Source organism: Mus pahari, chromosome 1, assembly GCF_900095145.1.
Source record: "Mus pahari chromosome 1, PAHARI_EIJ_v1.1, whole genome shotgun sequence".
Lineage (NCBI taxonomy): Eukaryota > Metazoa > Chordata > Mammalia > Rodentia > Muridae > Mus > Mus pahari.
The window spans coordinates 76442222-76462883 of NC_034590.1; the positions used below are offsets into that span (position 1 = coordinate 76442222).

At 37.8% G+C, this 20662-nt stretch overlaps 1 protein-coding gene across 1 annotated transcript; it reads right to left on the minus strand.

Annotated features, from left to right (window-relative positions):
* Positions 1–13722: 13722 nt before the first annotated feature.
* On the minus strand, positions 13723–17617 carry LOC110332771 (olfactory receptor 6-like). Its single transcript, XM_021214123.1, has 3 exons — positions 17361–17617; positions 16370–16438; positions 13723–14755 (listed from the first exon to the last, which is right to left on the minus strand). Exon 3 carries the CDS (start codon positions 14695–14697, stop codon positions 13753–13755), a length of 945 nt encoding a protein of 314 aa, XP_021069782.1. The 5' UTR covers positions 14698–14755; positions 16370–16438; positions 17361–17617; the 3' UTR covers positions 13723–13752.
* Positions 17618–20662: the final 3045 nt, after the last annotated feature.

Here is a 20662-nt window from a genome sequence, read left to right on the forward strand (position 1 = left end):
TACACACACACACACACACACACGTACACCACACATTTTATAATTTATATAATATATTCAAATTTATACTTTAGACACAGTAAAATATAAATAATCATGGTTTATAATAAACTAGAACAATAAGAAAAGTACAGTTTTAAAAGATATATGCAGATGATATCTTTATCTTTTAGTTTCTTTCCCAAAATTTCTTACTATAAGATAGGTCTTAGCATATAGTTTTTTCCTTCTTGTGTCAGGAAAATTTACCTTTTCACTTGCCAGCATCATTAGTTTTACACCTTTGAGACATTGTGACATAAAACAATGGTCACTTAAACATAAGCACTGCCACAGGAGGGGCAATGAGTAGACTAGGAGTGAGTGATGCAGAATAGGGTGACTATGTTGAACACAAGAATTCTTCTTGTGAGAGGGGAATGACATGGGACTTCGCTGTTTAAAATATACAATTTAAACCTGAAGATAATTCATTGCTGTAACTTTCCATTTAATGCTTTAGATTATAGTTGACCATAAATAGCTATAATCATGAGGATCAAAATGGTTGATAAAGGGGGATTATAAAGTATGAATATACTTACAAACAAATGTGCACTTATACCATACCACACGTTATTTAATTTTAAGTTAATTTACAAACATAATTTATGCTTTCTGAAAACATAAGGTTAAATGTCAATATTGAAACAAGTATCACTTGATTAATTCCAATTCTGAACTGTAAATATTACTACTTTAGATACAAGTTGAACACAGGTTGCATTGAGAAGCTTATTTGAGTAGAGTAGATTCAAGAGGTGAATTCAGAAAGGCCCTAGCTCTCCAGGGGACAATGTGGGCTGAGGACACAATTACAATTTGAACAGAGATAGAAGTTGGCGTCAAATTAGAAGTAAAATTAACTAAAGTTAAAAATATTTTCTGGAAGCAGAAATTTACTCAAAAGAAAATACAGAACTCAGGAAATGGGAAATAATATGTAAAATATTCTAAATATCCACTGATTATTTCTCATTTTCATCATTTTTAAGTGACCATAAATTAGTTGGTTATTATATATTGGGATAATGGCTATAGTGAAGTAGAACTCAAATTTGACTTCTTTCTCCACCAAAAGAATTATTCTTTAATTAATTTTAATGACATCTCTCAGGAGAATTTTTTACCCAAGGTGTGTAAAAGAGGGAGAAGCACATAACTTAGTTCTGAACCATTACCAAGTAAGGTAGTAAAGGAATGTTTGCAGCTTGGTGCCCTTACCATGTCTGATTTTAATGTACTTGAAACACATTATATACACATGACAGGAGTCTACAGAGAAAGCAGACCCAATGGCTACAGTCCATCAAAGCAATGAGGAAAGCATTCACCAGTGTAACATATAGGTGGAAAGTAAACTCTAATTCATGACTTATTGCTTTATGGATTTGTAAACCTCAAGTGTCTAAGCCAATTCACTCTATAGTAGAAAGGGGCTAGAGAGCATAATTAGTGGTAAAGAGAAACTATCAACTTTTTATTTAAAGGCCTGTCCTCCATTGGATATTAAAAATATAAAGCAGTCATTGGATGTCGGTAGTACACACCTTTAATCTCTGCTCAGGAAGCAGATGCAGACAGATCTCTTTGAATTTGAAGCCAGCAGTCTACATAGTGAGTTCTAGGCATGCCAGTGCTAAATAATGAGACCTAGTCTCATAAAAAGGAAAAAAAAGAAAGAAAAGAAGGGAAGAGAAGAGGAGAGAAGAGAAGAGAAGAGAAGAGAAGAGAAGAGAAGAGAAGAGAAGAGAAGAGAAGAGAAAAAGAAAAGAAAGAGAAGAGAAAATATAAAGATGGAAAAGGAGTCAGATTCCTCTGTCTAAGAACTTGAAAGGAGCTAAACAACAAATATTATAGCCAGGTAGCTCACTGTAGAAGGGATCCAACATTCTATCTAATAAACAGGATTTTATTATTTGAACCTGGATAGCTGAGCCCAGATAAGAAAAAAAAAAGTATACAAGTGAATAAATGGCACTATGATAATTTATTGAAGTTTAAACCACACACTAATAGAGAGATTGATACAGAATTACTGCAAGTTTGAATCCAGGCTGATCTATACATGGTGAGGTCCAAACAGCCATGGCTATACAAAAATAAAACCCTTCTCAAAAGAAAACAAGCAAACAAACAAACAAACAAAAAGATGATGCGTCTTTATAGCTAATCTACAGTACATTTTAGGAAACTAATCATCTATCCCACCTCTTTTATATATTAAATTCATTAGTTTACCAGTGTTTACTGAGAACCTACTATGGGGCAAGCACTGTCTTAGACATTTAAGTGGCTCAGTTAGCAAGGTAGAGAAATCAGGTAAAGTACCCTTTGGTGATTGCATTGTAAGGAAAATAAACAGGCAATAAAGAGTGAATACATCAAGTATAAAAATGTAGAAATGGAAAAGTTCTTAGGATAAACTTAACAAAACTAGAAGAGGAGTGCAGCCAATGCCAATAAGTTATTTTAATCATAATGGTAAGGACAGATATCATTAAACACTTATGAAAAACAGGAAAGTATTGGGTATCTGGCATCCCGAAGGAAGAGGATTTTAGACAGAAAATGTCATTTTGAAAACCTCAGAGAGAATGAAGGATGTCAAGGAATCTAGTATGGTGGGAAAGAACAGAGTGAATAGAGGAAGAAATGAAGTCATAGCAGTAAAGTGTGAGAGACCTGGCCATGAGCAGATCACTGTGTTCCTTCTAATGGGTGGTATACATTTGCTATTTACCGAACAACTTTAGGGATGTTTTTGAACAGTTGAGATAGTTAATTCATGGACTTAGGCATGTGGCTTACTGAGCATTTGCCTAGCATATGTAAGACTTCAAAAAAAAATCTTTTCCTGCACACTTGGATCAATTGTGCCTTCCTAAAAGTAATCATCCTGTTCTTTACTGACCACGTTTCTGTGTCTGCTTTAGGACACAGGATATCAACTAACTCCACTTGGTTTCCTTTTCTTCTACTGCTCCTTTTCTATGACTACTACTTTTCCAGAAATGTCCAAGTCTTTCCTATCTTAAGTTGTCAATTTGTAACAAGAATAGCTATACATACCTGTAACCATAACACTTAGCAAATAAGGCAGAGACACCATGAATCCAATGCCAGCATGGAAATAAATGAAACAAGATATTTTCCAACTATTGAACCCACCTCTTACTTTATCCTGCTTTGTATTTAGCTCTGTAATTGGAAGCAGTTGAGAACCAGCAAACATTGCAGTTACTTAGCAAAGGGACTAGAGGAAGAAAGATCCATCTGCAATAAGAATAGATCATATTAAATTACCAAATACAGTGAGAGTCCAAGGTAACGGTTGATTGTTCTTGTCTGGGGAGCTCAGAAAGCCTTCACTTGGAAGACACGGTTTGGACTGCATAAATAATTGCAGAGTTTTGAAAGGTAGATAACTACTGGGAAAGAAAACCAAAACTGTAAATGTATAGATTGAAGAAGTGTGAGTAAATGATAGAGTTGGATTTTGATTGGTAATAATTGGGGCAGAGAGGAAGGAAATGAACAAGGATGGAATGTGACGTTACATAGAATTAGCTATCTGTACACTTTCTTATGAAACCTATTAATTTTCTCACTTATAACAACAGATTTATGGATACCTGTGGTCACAGTCACAAAAGGTTGAGTCTCAGTCACAAAATTTCTAGTATTGACCTGTGCTTCCATTATTGTTGAGTTACATGTTTATCTTAAAACCATTGTAGAACTATATAGCTTCAAGCATCACCTAGATCTGTGCCCACAATCCATCCCTCTGGGTAGATGACCAAGGACCACATGAGGCTACTCCTCTACATTTTTACCTTGTTGAACATTCACCTAGTTTTTATACCTTGCACTTGCGATCTTCATTCTTCATGGCAGCTTTTGGTCACTCCAAGATCATGTAATCTATAGTGATAACAACAATGATAATTTACTGTGCCTATCAAATGTACCATTCCTTTTCTAGACATCATATCACTTAATTCTTACTATGCCGTAATAAAATAGCCATTACTAGTTCCATATTATAGGTAATGGAGTAGCTAATGTGACTAAATCCACACAGGCTACTGGTTCCAGAGATGGAGTTATAAGGTAAGACTGTCATTCCTTCACTTATAACAATAGCATTTCTTCAAACATTCCCCCTTTTCCGTGTTCTCTATCCACTCCTCAGATAATTTTGTACCAATGCCAATTCTTTTCTGCCCTGATCACATGGCTGGTCCTTTATCCTGATCCTTAAAATGAAAGGGATTTTCTTCTCTCAAGTTCTTTTATCCAATTCTACATCTACATGTTTAGCCTCTACACTAATGCTTAGCTTTGTGATCAGTCTGAAGTTCCCAACATCTAAAATTGTTTGTCATGAGAAACTTTCAAGTTTAGAAAACACGTAAGAACTCCTAATGTTTGCAATTCTCTTCTTTAAATACCATCTGAGTCCGCATGATCTCCCTTCCTCAGAACAAAGACCCCTGCTCCAGCCATGGCCATCTACTTTGTAACTCAGAAAAGTGTTTGCTAGGATTGTAACGTTGGCTCAGAGAAAAACAGTGGCTTACCTGCTAAGTCAGAAAAAGAAAAATAAACAACTGATATAGCTGACCCAGTAGATGCTCCAAGTAAGAAGTAGGTTTTCTGGAAAGGGAGAAACAGTGAGATGAGACTAGAGAAATACTACACAGGGAGGAATTTTGTTTACCCTGTGTGAAAGGCATGATTAAAAGGAAAAGCTAAGATGCAAATCTGAGGAGAAAACAGAGTTCAGAGCAATGTTCTGGGCCTATACAGATGCTGGCAGAATATCTACTAATTATTTGAGACAATTCTAAATACCATTTCTAAATGCAGTTTCAATGACCTTGCTTAAATATGAATATGTACATTAAATCCATCTATTTCTTCCTGTAGTACCAAAACTGCTGAGTGTGTCCCTGGCACCCAGTCCCATATTCCTGTAAATCCTACTATTCTTTCTTTTTTATCTATTAATCACAAGCTTGAGCAACTTTGATAAGTGTGACAATCTTCCTTATGTGACTCTTTATAATACAGTCACACATAATTTTCCTATGGCTGAAAATTCTTTCTTACTCAGGACTCTAGGAAAGCTCCTGTTCAAATATTATTCTCTGTCAAACCAACCCTGGCCATCTACTTTCCTCCCCACACCCTTCCTATCTTCCAGACATTTTCATCAAAACCTCTGACTTTATAACATTTTGCACCTTCCAGCATTGCATGGTAACATTCTGTTTTGCTTACCTGTCCTTGTCAGATTTATGAACACCTTGAAAACACCAGTTTTATTTCAGTTTTGACTTACCTTACCATCTCGATTAACTATTGAAATCCCTGGGTTGTGTTTGACCCCTGATAAGCAAATTAGTTGTGAGATGTAATTAGACTAAATATCTCACCAACCCACATCCTATTGATTCCTTTCTTTGCTGCCCTGGTGGAGCAAGTTATCGAACCTGAGTCTGGTTTAGAGACCTTGATTTGGTTTTCCACTTACCAGACTGTTGGGCTGGTGTCTTTGAGAACAAAAACTTTGCCATATATGAATCTTTATCTCTGCATCTGAAAGCGGTTTAAAACAAAAGGTGATAAAAAGGAAAAGAAATAAAGCAGCAGTTCTAGAATAGCCTCTTCTCAATCCTGGAAAGTTGCCTCCCAATGAAGCCCAACAGTTCTACAGCTTTTACTCTTTTCCACTAAAAAAGACTACAGACTCCAAAGCCCAAGAAAATAGTAACTTATTCTGCTTTGTGTTCAAGAAAATGAAATATTACATCAATTTGCATATATGAGAAAGACTGAAATCCAAAGTATGTTCTTACTATTGGTCTTGCCTGATACTCCTAGTGGCCAGGATAGAAGAGATTTTTCTATTGTTGTGCTTTTTCTCCATCACTGTTCATTGCCTTTCTCATTCTTCTCTCACTCTTTCTCTGACTTTTGCTCCTGACCTATTTCTCTGTCAACAATCCCTGGTCTCCCTGGTTGCTTTTTGTGTTGACTCCTCCCACTGTCTCACTTATGTAGACCTGGAGAGGTCCCAAGCCTTCATTTTTCCTTCCTCTTAGTGATAAAGTCACTATGTCTCCTTAATATATTAATATTATTTGAAATGGGATGCAGATGAAGGAATTAAAGGCCACACAGAAGTATTTTATAGCATTTTTGATGCATAGTACACTCCAGGGAGAAATAAAACTTTATGCCTACTCCATTTTGCTAAGCATTAAAAATAAGTAATTGCACTCAGAGCAAGGGAAGTAAGCATTGGAGAGGAAGCAAATTTGACAGTTCTGTCTTCTTTGAAGCATGACATTGACCCTCTCATCTTTTTAAAAAATTATCTTGGATCTTCTTTTTGAAAGTATGGTAACAGGAATATGATTTCTTAGACATCCAAGAGGAAAGCAAAAAGGAATTCAGAGCAAAGGACAGTAGGAGAGAGGCAGAGCACACAGAGAGCAAATAGCTTACGATAGTTTTCATTCTAACTGTTTTGAAATTTTCACTCTCTCCTCTAACTTAATCTTTACATCTCTCCTGTTATTTTCATAATGCTAAAAACTAGGCAGACAGTTATGATTAGACTTCGGATCAAATGAAAAGAACAAGCAAAATGTTTAGGCTTCAGAGTCTGAAAATTAGGCCACTGAAATGGAAAATACTCTTGTATATTAGATGTGATCCAGACCTGGTCAGAAATAATACAGACATGGTCATCAATTGTCAAGTTAAGGACACAGATCCTCAAAAATGTATAACAAGGAAAGATCTCCCATGCTCATGGATTGGTAGAATTAATATAGTAAAAATGACAATCTTGCTGAAAACAATCTACAGACTCAACATAATCCCCATCAAAATTCCAACAGAGTTAGAAAGGGCAATTTACAAATTCATTTGGAATAACGAAAAAAGAAAAAAAAAATAGGATATCGAAAACTCTTCTTAACAATAAAAGAACTTCTTGGGGAATCACCAACCCTGACCTCAATCTATACTACAGAGCAAGTGTGATAAAAACTGCATAGTATTGGTACAGTGGCAGGCAGGTAGCTCAATGGAATAGAATAGAAGACCCAGAAATGGACCCACACCTATGGTCACTTGATCTTTGACAAAGGAGCTAAAACCATTCAGTGGAAAAAAGACAGCATTTTCAACAAATGGTGCTTGCTCAATTGGCAGTTAGCATGTAGAAGAATTTGAATTGATCCATTCTTATCTCCTTGTACAAACCTCAAGTCCAAGTGGATTAAGGACCTCCACATAAAACCACATACACTGAAACTAATAGAAATGAAAGCTGGGAAGAACCTCAAGGACATAGGCACAGGGGAAATTTTCCTAAACAGAACAGCAATGGCTTGGGCTGTAAAATAAAGAATTGACAAATGGGACCTCATAAAATTGCAAAGATGCTCTAAGGCAAAGGACACTGTCAATAAGACAAAAAGGCAACCAACAGATTTGAAAAAGATCTTTACCAATCCTACATCCAGTAGAGGGCTAATATCCAATATATACAAAGAACTCAAGAAGTTAGACTCCAGAGAACCAAATAACCCTATTAAAAAATGAGGTACAGAGCTAAACAAAAAATTTTCAACTGAGGAATATCAAATGGCCAAGAAGCACCTAAAGAAATGTTCAACATCCTTAATCATCAGAGAAATGCAAATCAAAACAATCCTGAGATTCTACCTCACACCAGTCAGAATGGCTAAAATCAAAAACTCAGGTGACAGCAGATGCTGGCAAAGATGTGGAGAAAGAGGAATGCTCCTCCATTGCTGGTGGAATTACAAGCTGCTACAACCACTCTGGAAATCAGTTTGGTGGTTCCTCAGAAAATTGGACATAGTACTACCTGAGGAACCAGCTATACCACTCCTGGGTATATACCCAAAAGATCCTCCAAAATGAAATAAGGACACATGCTCCCCTATGTTCACAGCAGCCTTATTTATAATAGCCAGAAGCTAGAAAGAACCCAGATGTCCCTCAACAGAAGAATGGATACAGAAAATGTAGCACATTTACACAATGGAGTACTTCTCAGCTATTAAAAGCAATGAGTTCATGAAATTCTTAGGCAAATGGATGGTTCTGGGGGATATTATCTTGAGTGAGGTAACCCGATCTTCAAAGAACACACATTGTATGCACTCGCTAATAAGTGGATATTAACCCAGAAGTTCGGAATACCCAAGATACAATTCACAGTCCACATGAAGCTCAAGAAGAAGGTAGACCAAAGTCCTTCTGTCCTTCTTAGAAGGGGGGATCAAAATACCCATGAGAGGAGATACAGAGACAAAGTGTGGAACAGAGACTGGAGCAAAGGCCATTTAGAGACTTCCCCACCTGGGGATCCATCTCATACGCAATCACCAAATCCAGACACTATTGCAGACACCAACAAGAGCTTGCTGAAAGGAGCTTGATATAGCTGCCAGTGCCTGACAAACACAGAAGTGCTTGGATGTGCACAGTCAACCAATGGAGTGAGCACAGAGTCCCCAATGGAGGAGCTAGAGAAAGAACCCAAGGATCTAAAGGGTTTTGCAGCCCCTTAGGAGGAACAACAATATGAACCATACAGTACCCCCAGAGCTCCCAGGGACTAAGCCACCAGTCAAAGAGTACACATGGAGAGACCCATGGCTCCAGCCACATATGTAGCAGAGGATGGCCTTGTTGGACATCAATGGAAGAAGATACCCTTGGTCCTCTGAAGGCTCGATGCCCCAGTGTAGGGGAATACCAGGACAGGGAATCAGGGGTTTGTGGGTTGGTGAGCAGGGGGTGGGGTGAGGGATGAGATGGGGGGAGGGTCGGAGCGGAAATGAGGAAAGGGGATAACATTTGAAATGTAAATAAAGAAAATATCTAATAAAAAATAAAACGTGAAAAAAAATAACAAAATGTGTCTTGGCCTACAACCTTATTTCTGCATATACCTCTCTTTGAAAATAGCAAGTTTAATGGGAAAGCTGAACATTATGCATATGACTTTGTTACTTTGTTCTCACTCTGCTAAATGTTATTCTATTAGATAAGACAGAAAAATTGGCTAATAAAAAATTTGGTACAGTCTTTACAACACTCATGTAAACACATTTGGCACTAACGCTATAAGAGCAAAGATGTGAATTTGTTTTCATAAAAGTATAAATAGCATATATGTTTATTCATTCAATCAAAAGCCTTTATTTTATAGCAAACCAAAAAATTAAAAATTCAACAAAAATTACTACTGTAACAGGTTCTTTTATTCTTCTTAAATGGAGTATATAATGATATTGTTCTATTGCTTACAAAGAGCTTATTTAACATCTTTCTTAGGCTTAGTTCAGCTATTAATATGAAACACTGACACTCTAGGACATTCCAGAGATTTCCGAGAACTTTTGAAGTATTATAGCATATGGTTTATTTACCATAACATTCTTCAGATACTGAGATGACTAATATTGTCTCTGTTTTAAAAATATGAACCTTCCAATAAAAAGGTCATAAGAATACCATGGTTCCATTATAGAAACCATTTATAAGAAATTGAGACAAATGGGCCTGGTGAGATGGATCAGCAGTTAAGAACATTGGCTGTTCTTCCAGAGGTCCTGAGTTCAATTTCCAGCAACCACATGGTGGCTCATGACCATCTATAGAGAGTTCAGGCGCCTACTTCTGGCATATAAGTGTACATGCAGACAGAGAACTCATACATTTAAAAAATACTATTGCATATGCCAGCAAGATGTTGCTGAAGGGACCCTGATATAGCGGCCTCTTGTGAGGCTATGTCAATGCCTGGCAAATACAGAAGCGGATGATCACAATCATCTATTGGATGGAACACAGGGTCCCCAATGGAGGAGCTAGAGAAAGTACCCAAGGAGCTGAAGGGGTCTGCAACCCTATAGGTGGAACAATAATATGAACTAACCAGTACCACCAGAGCTCGAGTCTCTAGCTGCATATGTAGCAGAAGATGGCCTATTCGGCCATCAGTGGGAAGAGAGGCCGCTTGGTCTTGCAAACTTTATATGCCCCAGTACAGGGGAATGCCAGGGCCAAGAAGTGGGAGTGGGTGTAGGGGAGTAGGGTAGGGGGAGGGTATAGGGAACTTTCAGGAAAGCATTTGAAATGTAAATAAAGAAAATATTTTATAATAAATAAATAAATAAATAAATAAATAAATAAATAAATATGATCGATCATCGGTGGGTGGGTGGACTGGCAGGCAGACTGACGTACAGACAGACAGACAGAGATCGATGATAGAAAAACCGAGACAAATATTGGTAATTCATATGCCTTATTCACAGCAAAATCTTCAGATTCTCTGTAAAAGGTTATTATTCTTTTCAGTTTTATGATTAAAAAACACAGATACAAAACAAATATTTTCTTTTGTGTCTGCATTATCAGCATTCAAATAGCAGCATCCACTCTTATTTAGTACTTATAGGAGTCCCACGAAGATTGGAGTAGAATTTGGGGTTTGAATGTCAGAGATAGATTTCAACTCTAGAACTCTTATTTATTATTATTATTATTATTATTATTATTATCATTATTATTATTATTATTACATTTCAAATATTATCCCCCTTACAAATTTCCCCTCCACAAGCTCCCTATCCCTTCCTCCTGCCCCCTGCCTCTATGATGGTGCTCCCCCACCTGCCCACCCACTCCTGCCTCAGTGGCCTAGCATTCCTCTATCCTGGGTATTCAAGCCTCCCAGGTCCAAGGGCCTCCCTGCCCAGTGATGCCAGATAAGGCAATCCTCTGCTACACATCCAGCTGGAGCCATGGGTCTCCTCTTCTCCCCCCACCCCTCACCCGTGTACTCTTTGGTTGGTGGTTTAGTCCCTGGGAGCTTTGGGGGTTCTGGTTGGTGGATATTGTTGTTCTTCCTATGAGGTTGCAAACCCCTTCAGCTCCTACAGTCCTTGCACCTAACTCCCCCATTGGGGAAGTCCAATGTTTGACTGTGTACATTCACATCTGTATTGGTCTGGCTCTGGCAGAGCCCCTCAGGGGATAGCTATACCAGGTTCCTATCAGTAAGCACTTCTTGGCATTAGCAATAGTGTCTGTGTTTGGTGTCAGCAGATGGGATGGATTCCTAGGTGGGGCAGCCTCTGGATGGCCTTTCCTTCAGTTTCTGCTTCACTCTTTGTCCCTGCATTGCCTTTTGACAGGAGGAATTAATATTTTTGAGGTGGGTGAGTGGCCCCATGCCTCAAGTGGAGGCTGTGCCTATCCACTGGATATGGTCTCTACAGGTTCTATCTCCCCTTTGTTGGATATTTCGTCTGTAGTCTTCCCTGTTGGGTCCTGGGAATCTCTTGGGTCCCTGGCACCTGGGACTTTCTAGTGGCTACCCTCCCATTATCCATCCCCACTGCTACACACCTACTTTCAAATTCCTGACCCTCTCTCTCTACTTCTCCCCCATCTCCCATATCTGAACTGGCCCCCATTTTCCCTCGCCCTCCTCTCTCCCTCCCAGATCCCTCCCTCTCTCTCTCTTTACTTCCCAGAGATCATTCTCTTCCCCCTACTGAGTAGGACTATAACATCTACACTTTGGTGTAATCTTTTTTCTTCTTTGGTTTCATATGGTCTGTGTGTTGTACCATGGGTATTCTGAGCTTCTTTTTGGCTAATATCCACTTATCAATGGGTAAAATACTATAACTGAGATACTGTTACACCAAATGGAAGTTAAGCAAAAGCAGTAAGAATTTCTTCTTGACAGGTATGGTGGTGTTAATCACTAAAGTCTGAGAACTAGGAGGGGAAAAAAAGGACAGCCTCATGAAGCTCCCAAGGAGCTGATTCCTAAAAATATATTTGAACCACTAAATTTATTTTGGACTTCATTCAATAAGTTAGAAGAATGTATACTTTAGAAGAAGCAGTAGAAAATAATGTAAAAGCATCATGATGTTTTCTACATATTCATTCTACATACTCATTCTCTTTTAAACTTTATGCCAATTTTGAATGTAGATCTTATAATACACATTTTATAGGCAAGGAAACTGAAATCCTAATGACCTCTGAAGGTCACATAGCTAACAACATAAAATATCAAAGACTTTGTGTAAACGGATGAATATAATAGGCACATGTATGTGCAAATATACACTTGTGCTTGTAGAAACCAGTGGACATCTCAAATTCCATCTCTCAAGAAGTTGTTTACTCTTTTTTTTTTTCCTTTTTTGAGACAAAGTCTTTAGTTTTACCTAGACCTTACCAGTTTTACGAAGCCGGCTGACCAGAAAGCTCTAAGAATTGATCTGTCTCTGCCTCCCTACCACATGGATAATAAGCATGTCTCACCATACCTAGCTTTTTACATGGGCACTGGAAATCAAATTTGGGTCCTCGTATTTGTGTACCCAGTACTTTAACGACTATGGAATCTGAAGTCCCAGAATCTTTAGCTAAATATTGGCCTAGAATGTTCATCCATTCTCCCAATATTTTCCCACTTACTCCATTCCCAATGGAGTAATTTAATATACATTTCATATTAAAATATAGTGAAAGTCAGTGATCGAATTAGAAACACTTGGAGCAATATATTTAGAAAGTTCTTCCACAAATGTAAACGAAAGTGTGTTTACTCTGACAAGAGAAAACAACCCAGACAACCATGGCAAGCATTGTAAAAATGAAGGAGTTGCTTTCAGCTCTAAAGGAGCTTGTACTACGGCAGAGAGTCAAACACAAACTGACAGCTGAGAATCTGTCATGAATGATGAAAAGTTGTCATAGCCAAGGCTGAATAGGCAGCTCAACTTGCTCCTGTATCATTGAATCAATAACTACTCTTCATTTGATAGAAATTCGAGGAATATCACTTTTAAATATGAAACAATTTAGTTCACCTGTACAGAGAGAAATGAGTTGTTATATTTGAAAAACAGAGATAAGCATAGAAAATAAAATTATAAATATTATTATTTTAGCCAATGGTACTCATTATCAAGAACCCAATGTAGTTATAAACACTACAATTAGAACAGCACTGATACCAGTTATCATCACATCTCTCTGTGTATACTGATCACTAGATTGTATTTTCCCTGCTAGAAATTACTGTTTGATGGCTAATATTCTCCAGCGTTGTTATCACAGATCAGAGATGCAGAGAGAACCTGATAGAATGCATTTTTAAGCTAGATTTCCTGAGCTTAGACAAAGACTTTGATGGTAATTTAGCTTCAACAGTAGACAATTTATTTAACTTCATCATATTTCATTTTCTCAATTCACAATGTCAGCCAGCTGACCATAAAGTGCTCTTAAAATAAAATAGTTTATTTTGAGCAAAATGCTAAGAATAGTTTCTAAATGTCATATGTCTACTAGTATTACATCATTTCAGGATGCTCTAACTATCTAGAGTTGTTAATAACTGCTTATTGATTCAAGTGATAAAGATTAAGTCCTGTCATCCATTATTTAGTTGTTTATAATTTATTTTACTTATGTATGTAGGTATGTATGTATATATTGTTTTTACCTATACTATGATTTCTTTACAAATCCAAGTTCATGAAGTGAAACTATTAATAAAATGATCACAGTAATTCTCATAAATTACATGGGCAATGTCTTTTTCTCAGGGCAAAGGGATCAGCAGAGCAGGAAGCACTGGCCACCTCCCAGAGTCTTCTTGATTGCATCCTTGACTTCCTGGTTCCTTAGGCAATAGATGAAGGGATTAAGCATGGGTGTGAGGACAGCATACACAGCTGAAATGAGTTTATTGGAATTAAAAGATGCAATAGCCCTGGGTCGGACGTACATGAAAATCATGGCTGTGTAATAAATTATGACCACAGTGAGATGGGAGGCACAGGTAGAGAAGGCCTTCTTTCTTCCCTGGGTGGAGGGTATGCGCAGAATGGTAGACACTATGTAGACATAGGAGAGGACAGTGGTGATAAGAGGGAAGACAAGAATAACAATAGCCAAAGCAAAGTCTACTAACTCCGCTGTGGACATATCTTTGCATGCCAATTTGAGGATTGGTGAGATATCACAGAAGAAGTGGTTCATGACATTGGAGCCACAGAAAGCAACATGTGAAATGAAATAGACTTTGACAACAGAGACCATGAAACCACTAAAATAGGAAAGGGCCATTAGCTGTATGCAGTAAACTGTGGTCATGATGACTGGATATCGAAGAGGGTGGCAGATGGCCACATAGCGGTCATAGGCCATAGCTGCCAGGAGCACACACTCTGTGCATGCAAGTGAGATAAAGAAGTAGAGCTGAGTCATACAGCCTGTGAAGGAGATGTGCCGTCTCTGCAGGAGGAATCCATCTAGCATCTTGGGGACTGTAACAGAGACATACCAGATCTCTAGAAAGGACATACTACTTAAGAAATAGTACATGGGCTTGTGGAGGGAGCCAGTGGACCAGACAGTGAATATAATTACAAGATTTTCTGCTATAATCAACATGTAGACTACAAGGAAAATGAAGAATAGGAGGACCTGTAGCCAAGGGGCTGTAGGGAAGCCCACCAGGATAAACTCACTGACCAGAGTAATGTTCATATCCAGCATGACCAAAGGCACTGGGAGATATTGAAATCTTCTGTGGCACCACAAATAAGGGCAATGTCTATGGCATCAGACCAAAAAAATAAAAAGAGTTAGTAATTCACTCTTCTTGTGAATAAGATTCATAATATAATTTATATTAATAAGTTATATTAATGTGATGAAACAATTTCCATGTAAATATTTTTATAAAAGATTTCCAGAATCACAAGTTCACTTTTGCCACTGCCCATGCACCAGTCCACCATGGTGAAATCTCCAGAATTATGCCTGCCTTTGAGTTCCCCATACTTTTAAGTTTGGCTAGGATCATATAGTTTATATACCAGCCTGGCCCAGTAAGTATAGTTCTCACCCCTCATCAGAGAAGTTTCTTTCTCAGTAGGCAGAAACTATTACAGAGATCCACAATTGTTCAAAATGCAGCAAGTAAGTGACTGGGTAGTGCTCAACTGTAACTCATACATCTGCGATGCAACCTCTAAACCTATATCACAGGAAACATCACAGATGGGGAAAGATAGTAAAAGCCAGATGATGAAGTCATCAGCTGCTAGCATCTTCTAGAAGTGATTGGAAACTTATACCCATGAAATTTCAACTAATGTTGAAATTTTTCCTAAAGAAGACCAGTTAACATGCCAATGTGGGTGAGGAAAATTTGACAAGACCCCGTTCCTACATAAAGGTGTGAGGATATCAATGGATGCTGAGAGATGGAAACTATCAAATATCAAATCCCAAGTGCTCACCCCTAAACACGCGTACTTACATGCCACACTAAATGGACTCATCTGGTTTTGTGGATGGGAGTGATGAGGTATGGTAATTATGCACATAAAATTCTCATGTATGAAATTCGCAAAATGGAAAATAATAAAATCTAAGCTGTCCCTGCCTATATTTTTCACTCTTTAAATACTATCAGCAATGTGAAGAACAGGGTCACCTATGTGTTTTCTAGTAAATTGCAGCTCATTTCATATAAGCTGGAACATTTATTATATTTGGAAGGTTATTCTATTGACTCCAAAAAGTTCTGACAGACTCATGTCTCTAGTATGTTAAGTGTGGCTGACTCAGAAACTCTGATTCTGCAGCCATATAGTATAAAAAGCTTTGTCTTTCAAGAACATTTGCAAATAAGGAGCCTTCTTTTGATGGCTTAATTTGTGAGTGTTCACTGTTTTGGAGAAATGTTTGAAGAGATCAGAATAAAGGAATATTGTTTGTAAAATAAAATAAAATATACCACAATACTATTATCTACACAAAGTGGTTGAAATCATTTATTAGAAAAAAATAGACTCATTTGCCCCTCCAAATTGATTATATTTCTGTTTAACTAAGAAATTACTGAACAGACATTTATTCATTCTTGAAATAAAATGGAGATTATCATTCAATCAGAAAATCCTCCAAAAGTTTAGTTTTGGGGGAATATCTTAGCTGTAGTACTTTGACCTACCACATTGTCTTCAACTGAAGTCTATGGAAAATCGTATATGACAATAACTATTTTTAAGATATTAGTTTTCAGTACTTAGGGCACTTCTACAGAAACTATAGCAGGAGGCTGTGATAATGTTTCAGTGGCTGTAGCACTTGTCATCAAGCATGGAGACCTGAGTTCAGATCCCCAACAGCCATGTAAGTAGAAGGTGTGCATAGTGACCTGTCTATAACTCAGGCATGATGGAATCAAAGAAGGCAGGTAGCTGGAGCACACTGGTTCAGCAGGGATCTGCATTGAGATAAAGAGAATTCACTGAGAACATCTGATATAAACTCATCTAACATATAATGATCTACATTTCTGCCACGAGTCACACACTATTCCTCCTACTCACTGCTACATAAAATTTAAGAGCAAGGACTTTATAGTCGGGGAAAGGTTTGTTTTTAAAATATCTAGTAGTTGTGTTCTGCATCACTAAACAAGTATACCCTTCAATTTCCTCTTCTACAAAGTGAAAAGTCATAAAAGCACATATCAACTCCACCTGAGATATAAGTATTGATTGAAACAGTGCATAGGAAACATTTAATATAGACTCAATTTATACACATCTGTTAGTAGGCACTATCATTGAGTTACATTAGACCCATAGATTCTTACTCATACATAAACATATGCATGTTTTCACTCTTGTGTACTCATAGACACCTAGAGTTATTTCTTCTCTTGCTTTGCTTAATTTTCCTCTTAAAGTCTAAGGGATAAAATAATTAGAATTTTTTAGAAAATAACATCCATGAAAAAAACTCTAAATTATAAATCATTCATGTCTTTTCCTAATTTACTTTTAATGAATTTTATTATTCCAGTACATCAAATTCTTTTACATATTTTATTCTCTAGTGTAATGCCTTTAGGAATACAGAATCATTTCATCTATGATCCCTATTTAGAAACAAAGACACTAAGCTCTGTTGTCTTGTAATATCCTATGGATGAATGCCCTTACATTCTACTTCTGACTCTTTTACAGTCCTGAATGTTCTTATTCTCAAGGACACCAACACCCCTGACCTCCTCTAGAATTAAAAAAAGAATGTTTGTTTTTTGTGCCACTACAGCTACAAAGTGCACATTTGTCACAATTGTCCCAACTTAAGTGAAGAGGTGTTGACTCTTTATTATCAATTTTGTATCTCCCAGTTACCTTTTTCTTTGGTTAAAGCATACAACCTGTAACTGTTGAGTCTCTTCTCATTGTCCTAGGAATCTCTTTTTTGATAGATCTACCTCTTTTGGTATCATCAACCACCAACCATTGTCCACCTATCTTTACACTGAGATAGAAACTTCTTCAGACACCTTGAGAGATTGTGAGAAAGCGAGCTGGTCTGTGGAATCTTACAGTCCTGAGAGAACCAGAGAGGTCCTCAGTCTGCACAGCAGCTATAGCAACTTCAAGATACAAAGACAACAAGAGTCTGGATAATATATTCAGCTGGTTGATATTTTTTTCTATCATGTCCTCTCCCCAAGGACCTACCTAGATTATTCCATCCTGACTGTAGGTAAACTTGATTTGCTCTGCAAAGAACCTGAGAAACTGAACCTCTGTCTACCTATCAAGTTCTGTTTAAAATACACCCATATTTGCTTATGTTTATGAATGTGGAATAGATTAAAAAGCACAAAAAATTGCACTGTGTATCAAGAAATGATAGAAAATAGAATAGCCTGAATTCAAAACAGTAGGTGAAAGGTAATTTTAAAATGCTTGAACTGATATAAATGAAATAAAAAATAAAAATTACTTCTAAGAAAGTATCAGTGAAGGTAAGCAACAGTGAACAAATTTATGAAGGAGTTGTGGTTTATCCATGCAATAGAACATTATTTACTCCCTTCATTAGAAGTATTTACCATTTATGTATAGGAGTATTTTGACTTTGTGTATGTGTATATATGCACACCACATGCATACCTGGAGCCTATGAAGGCCTGAGGTGGGCACTGGATCCCTTACGACTAGAATTTCCAAGGATTATAAGCTGCCAAGTGGGTGCTGGTGAAAGGTCAAACCTACTCTATCTTAGGACTGACCTCCATCTTAAAAGAAAAAGAGCCTGAGAATTTGACTACAGCTGAACCCAAGCTGCACTCAAGTACCAGGAGGAACCCCATGGCTTGTCCCTATCCCAGAGTTACTCACTAGCTGCTTCATAGAAACAGCCAATCAAGATTAGTCTTCATTGCTGGGGGAGTGCAAACTTGTACAATTTCTTTGGAACTCAATTTGGTGATTTCTCAGTAAATTGTAAATAGATCTACCACAAGACACAGCTACACCACTCCTGAGCATAGTCTCAAAAGAAGTTCCCCCATGCCACAAGGACAGTTGCTCAATTATGTTCATAACATAATTATGTTATGTCTATTTGTAATAGACAGAAACTGGAAACAACTTAGATGACCCTCAACTGACGAATGGATTAATAGAGAGAAACTGGAAACAACTTAGATGACCCTTAACCGAAGAATGGATTTTTTAAAAACGTGGTACATTTATACAATACAGTACTACTCAGGCATTAAAAACAATATCATGAATTTACAGACAAATAGATAGAACTAGAAACGATCAACCTGAGTGAGGTAATCCATACTCAGAAAGACAAACATGGTATGTTTTCACTTATAAGTAGACATTAGTCATAAAGTACATGATAATCATGCTACAAACCACAGACACAAAGAAGTGAAGTAACAAGGAGGGCCCAAGGGAAGATACTTGACTCTCACTGAGAGGGGGATATAGATTAGACAACAGGAGTGATGCAAGGAGGGAACTAGGTGGGGAGGTGGTGATGATAGAGGAACAGGAGGAATGAGGTAGGGGAGACTAGAGAAAGAATACTGGGAGAGACAACTGGATTCGGGGAGAGGACATCTCTGGAACAAGCTAGAAACCTAGGAAAATGGAAACATCCAGAAATCTATAAGGGTGACCCTGGCTAAAACTCCTAGCAATAGGGGATATGGAGACTGAACAGGCCATCTCCTGTAATGAGGCAGGACTTCCAATGGAGGGATTGGGACACCAACCCAGGTACAAAACATTAGAACTACAATTTGTCCTGCATACAAGATATACATGGGTAAAAGTTGGGGCAGAATGAAGGAAGATTCAACAAATGACTGGTCCATCCAACTTGAGGCCCATGCCATGAAAGGGAGCCCACACCTGACACTATTAATGATATTTTGCTATACTTGTAGACAACAGTCTAGGCTTCACCCAGAAAATGGTGGAATTGATGCAGGGACCCATGGCTAAACATTAAGTGGAGCATGGGGAATCCTGTAGAAAAGAAGAAGGAAGGATTGAAGGAGTTAGAGAGGTAAAGGATTCCATAAGAAAACCTATAGAGCCAACTAACCCAGGCCTCTAGGGATTCATAGGGGCTGAACTGCCAACCAAAAAGCATACATGGGACAGACATAGGCTCCCTGTACATATGTAATTGTTGTGCTGCTGGCTGTTCATGTGGGATCCATAAAGCAGGAGCTGGGGCTGACTCTGACTACATTTCCTGCCTTTGGATCCCTTTCTCTTAACTGGGCTGCCTTGTATAGCCTCAATACAAGGAGATGCACATAGTCTTACTCAGCTTGATATGTCAAGCCTGGTTGATATCCATGGGAGGCCTCTCCTTTTTGGAGGAGGAGAGGACAGGTGAATGGGGTGAGGTGAGAGGGAGAGACTGGGGGAAAAGGAGGGAGGGGAAGCTGCAATCAAAATGTAAAGTAAATAAATCACTTAATCAAAAAAAAAAAAAAAACAAAAGATCATGATGGCTAGCCTAGACTAATATACTCAGTACATTTTTAAAACACACACACACACACAGACACACACACACACACACACACACACACACACACATTTTAATTTTGAAATTATTTTAAGTTTATAGAAAAGCTTCAAAATGGTGAGAAAGAGAGAGAGAGCTCTCACACATCCATCATTAACTCTCAGTTCCCTTTAAAATCATGTTTCAGTAGCAATAAAACTTGTCAAAAAAACCAAAGATCCAGAGTTGGATAGATTGCTCATCTGTGGCTCTTGAATAGAACCTGTGTTCAGTACCAGCACTCACAAGATAATTCGTAACTATCCATAACTCTAGATCTAGAGGAACTAATGTCCTCCTCTGAACTTCACAGGCATATGTATGTATATATTACACATACATACATACAGGCAAAATACCTACACATGCAAAATAAAATAAATAAATCTAAAATTTAAAAAGACAAGAAACCCAAACTGGTACTTCACTCTTTTTTTTATTAGATATTTTCTTATTTACATTTCAAATGCTATCCTAAAAGTTCCCTATACCCTCCCTATGCCCCTGCTCCCCTACCCATCCACTCCCACTCCCAGTACTGGGACATATAAAGTTTGCAAGATCAAGGGGCCTCTCTTCCCAATGGTGGCCAACTAGG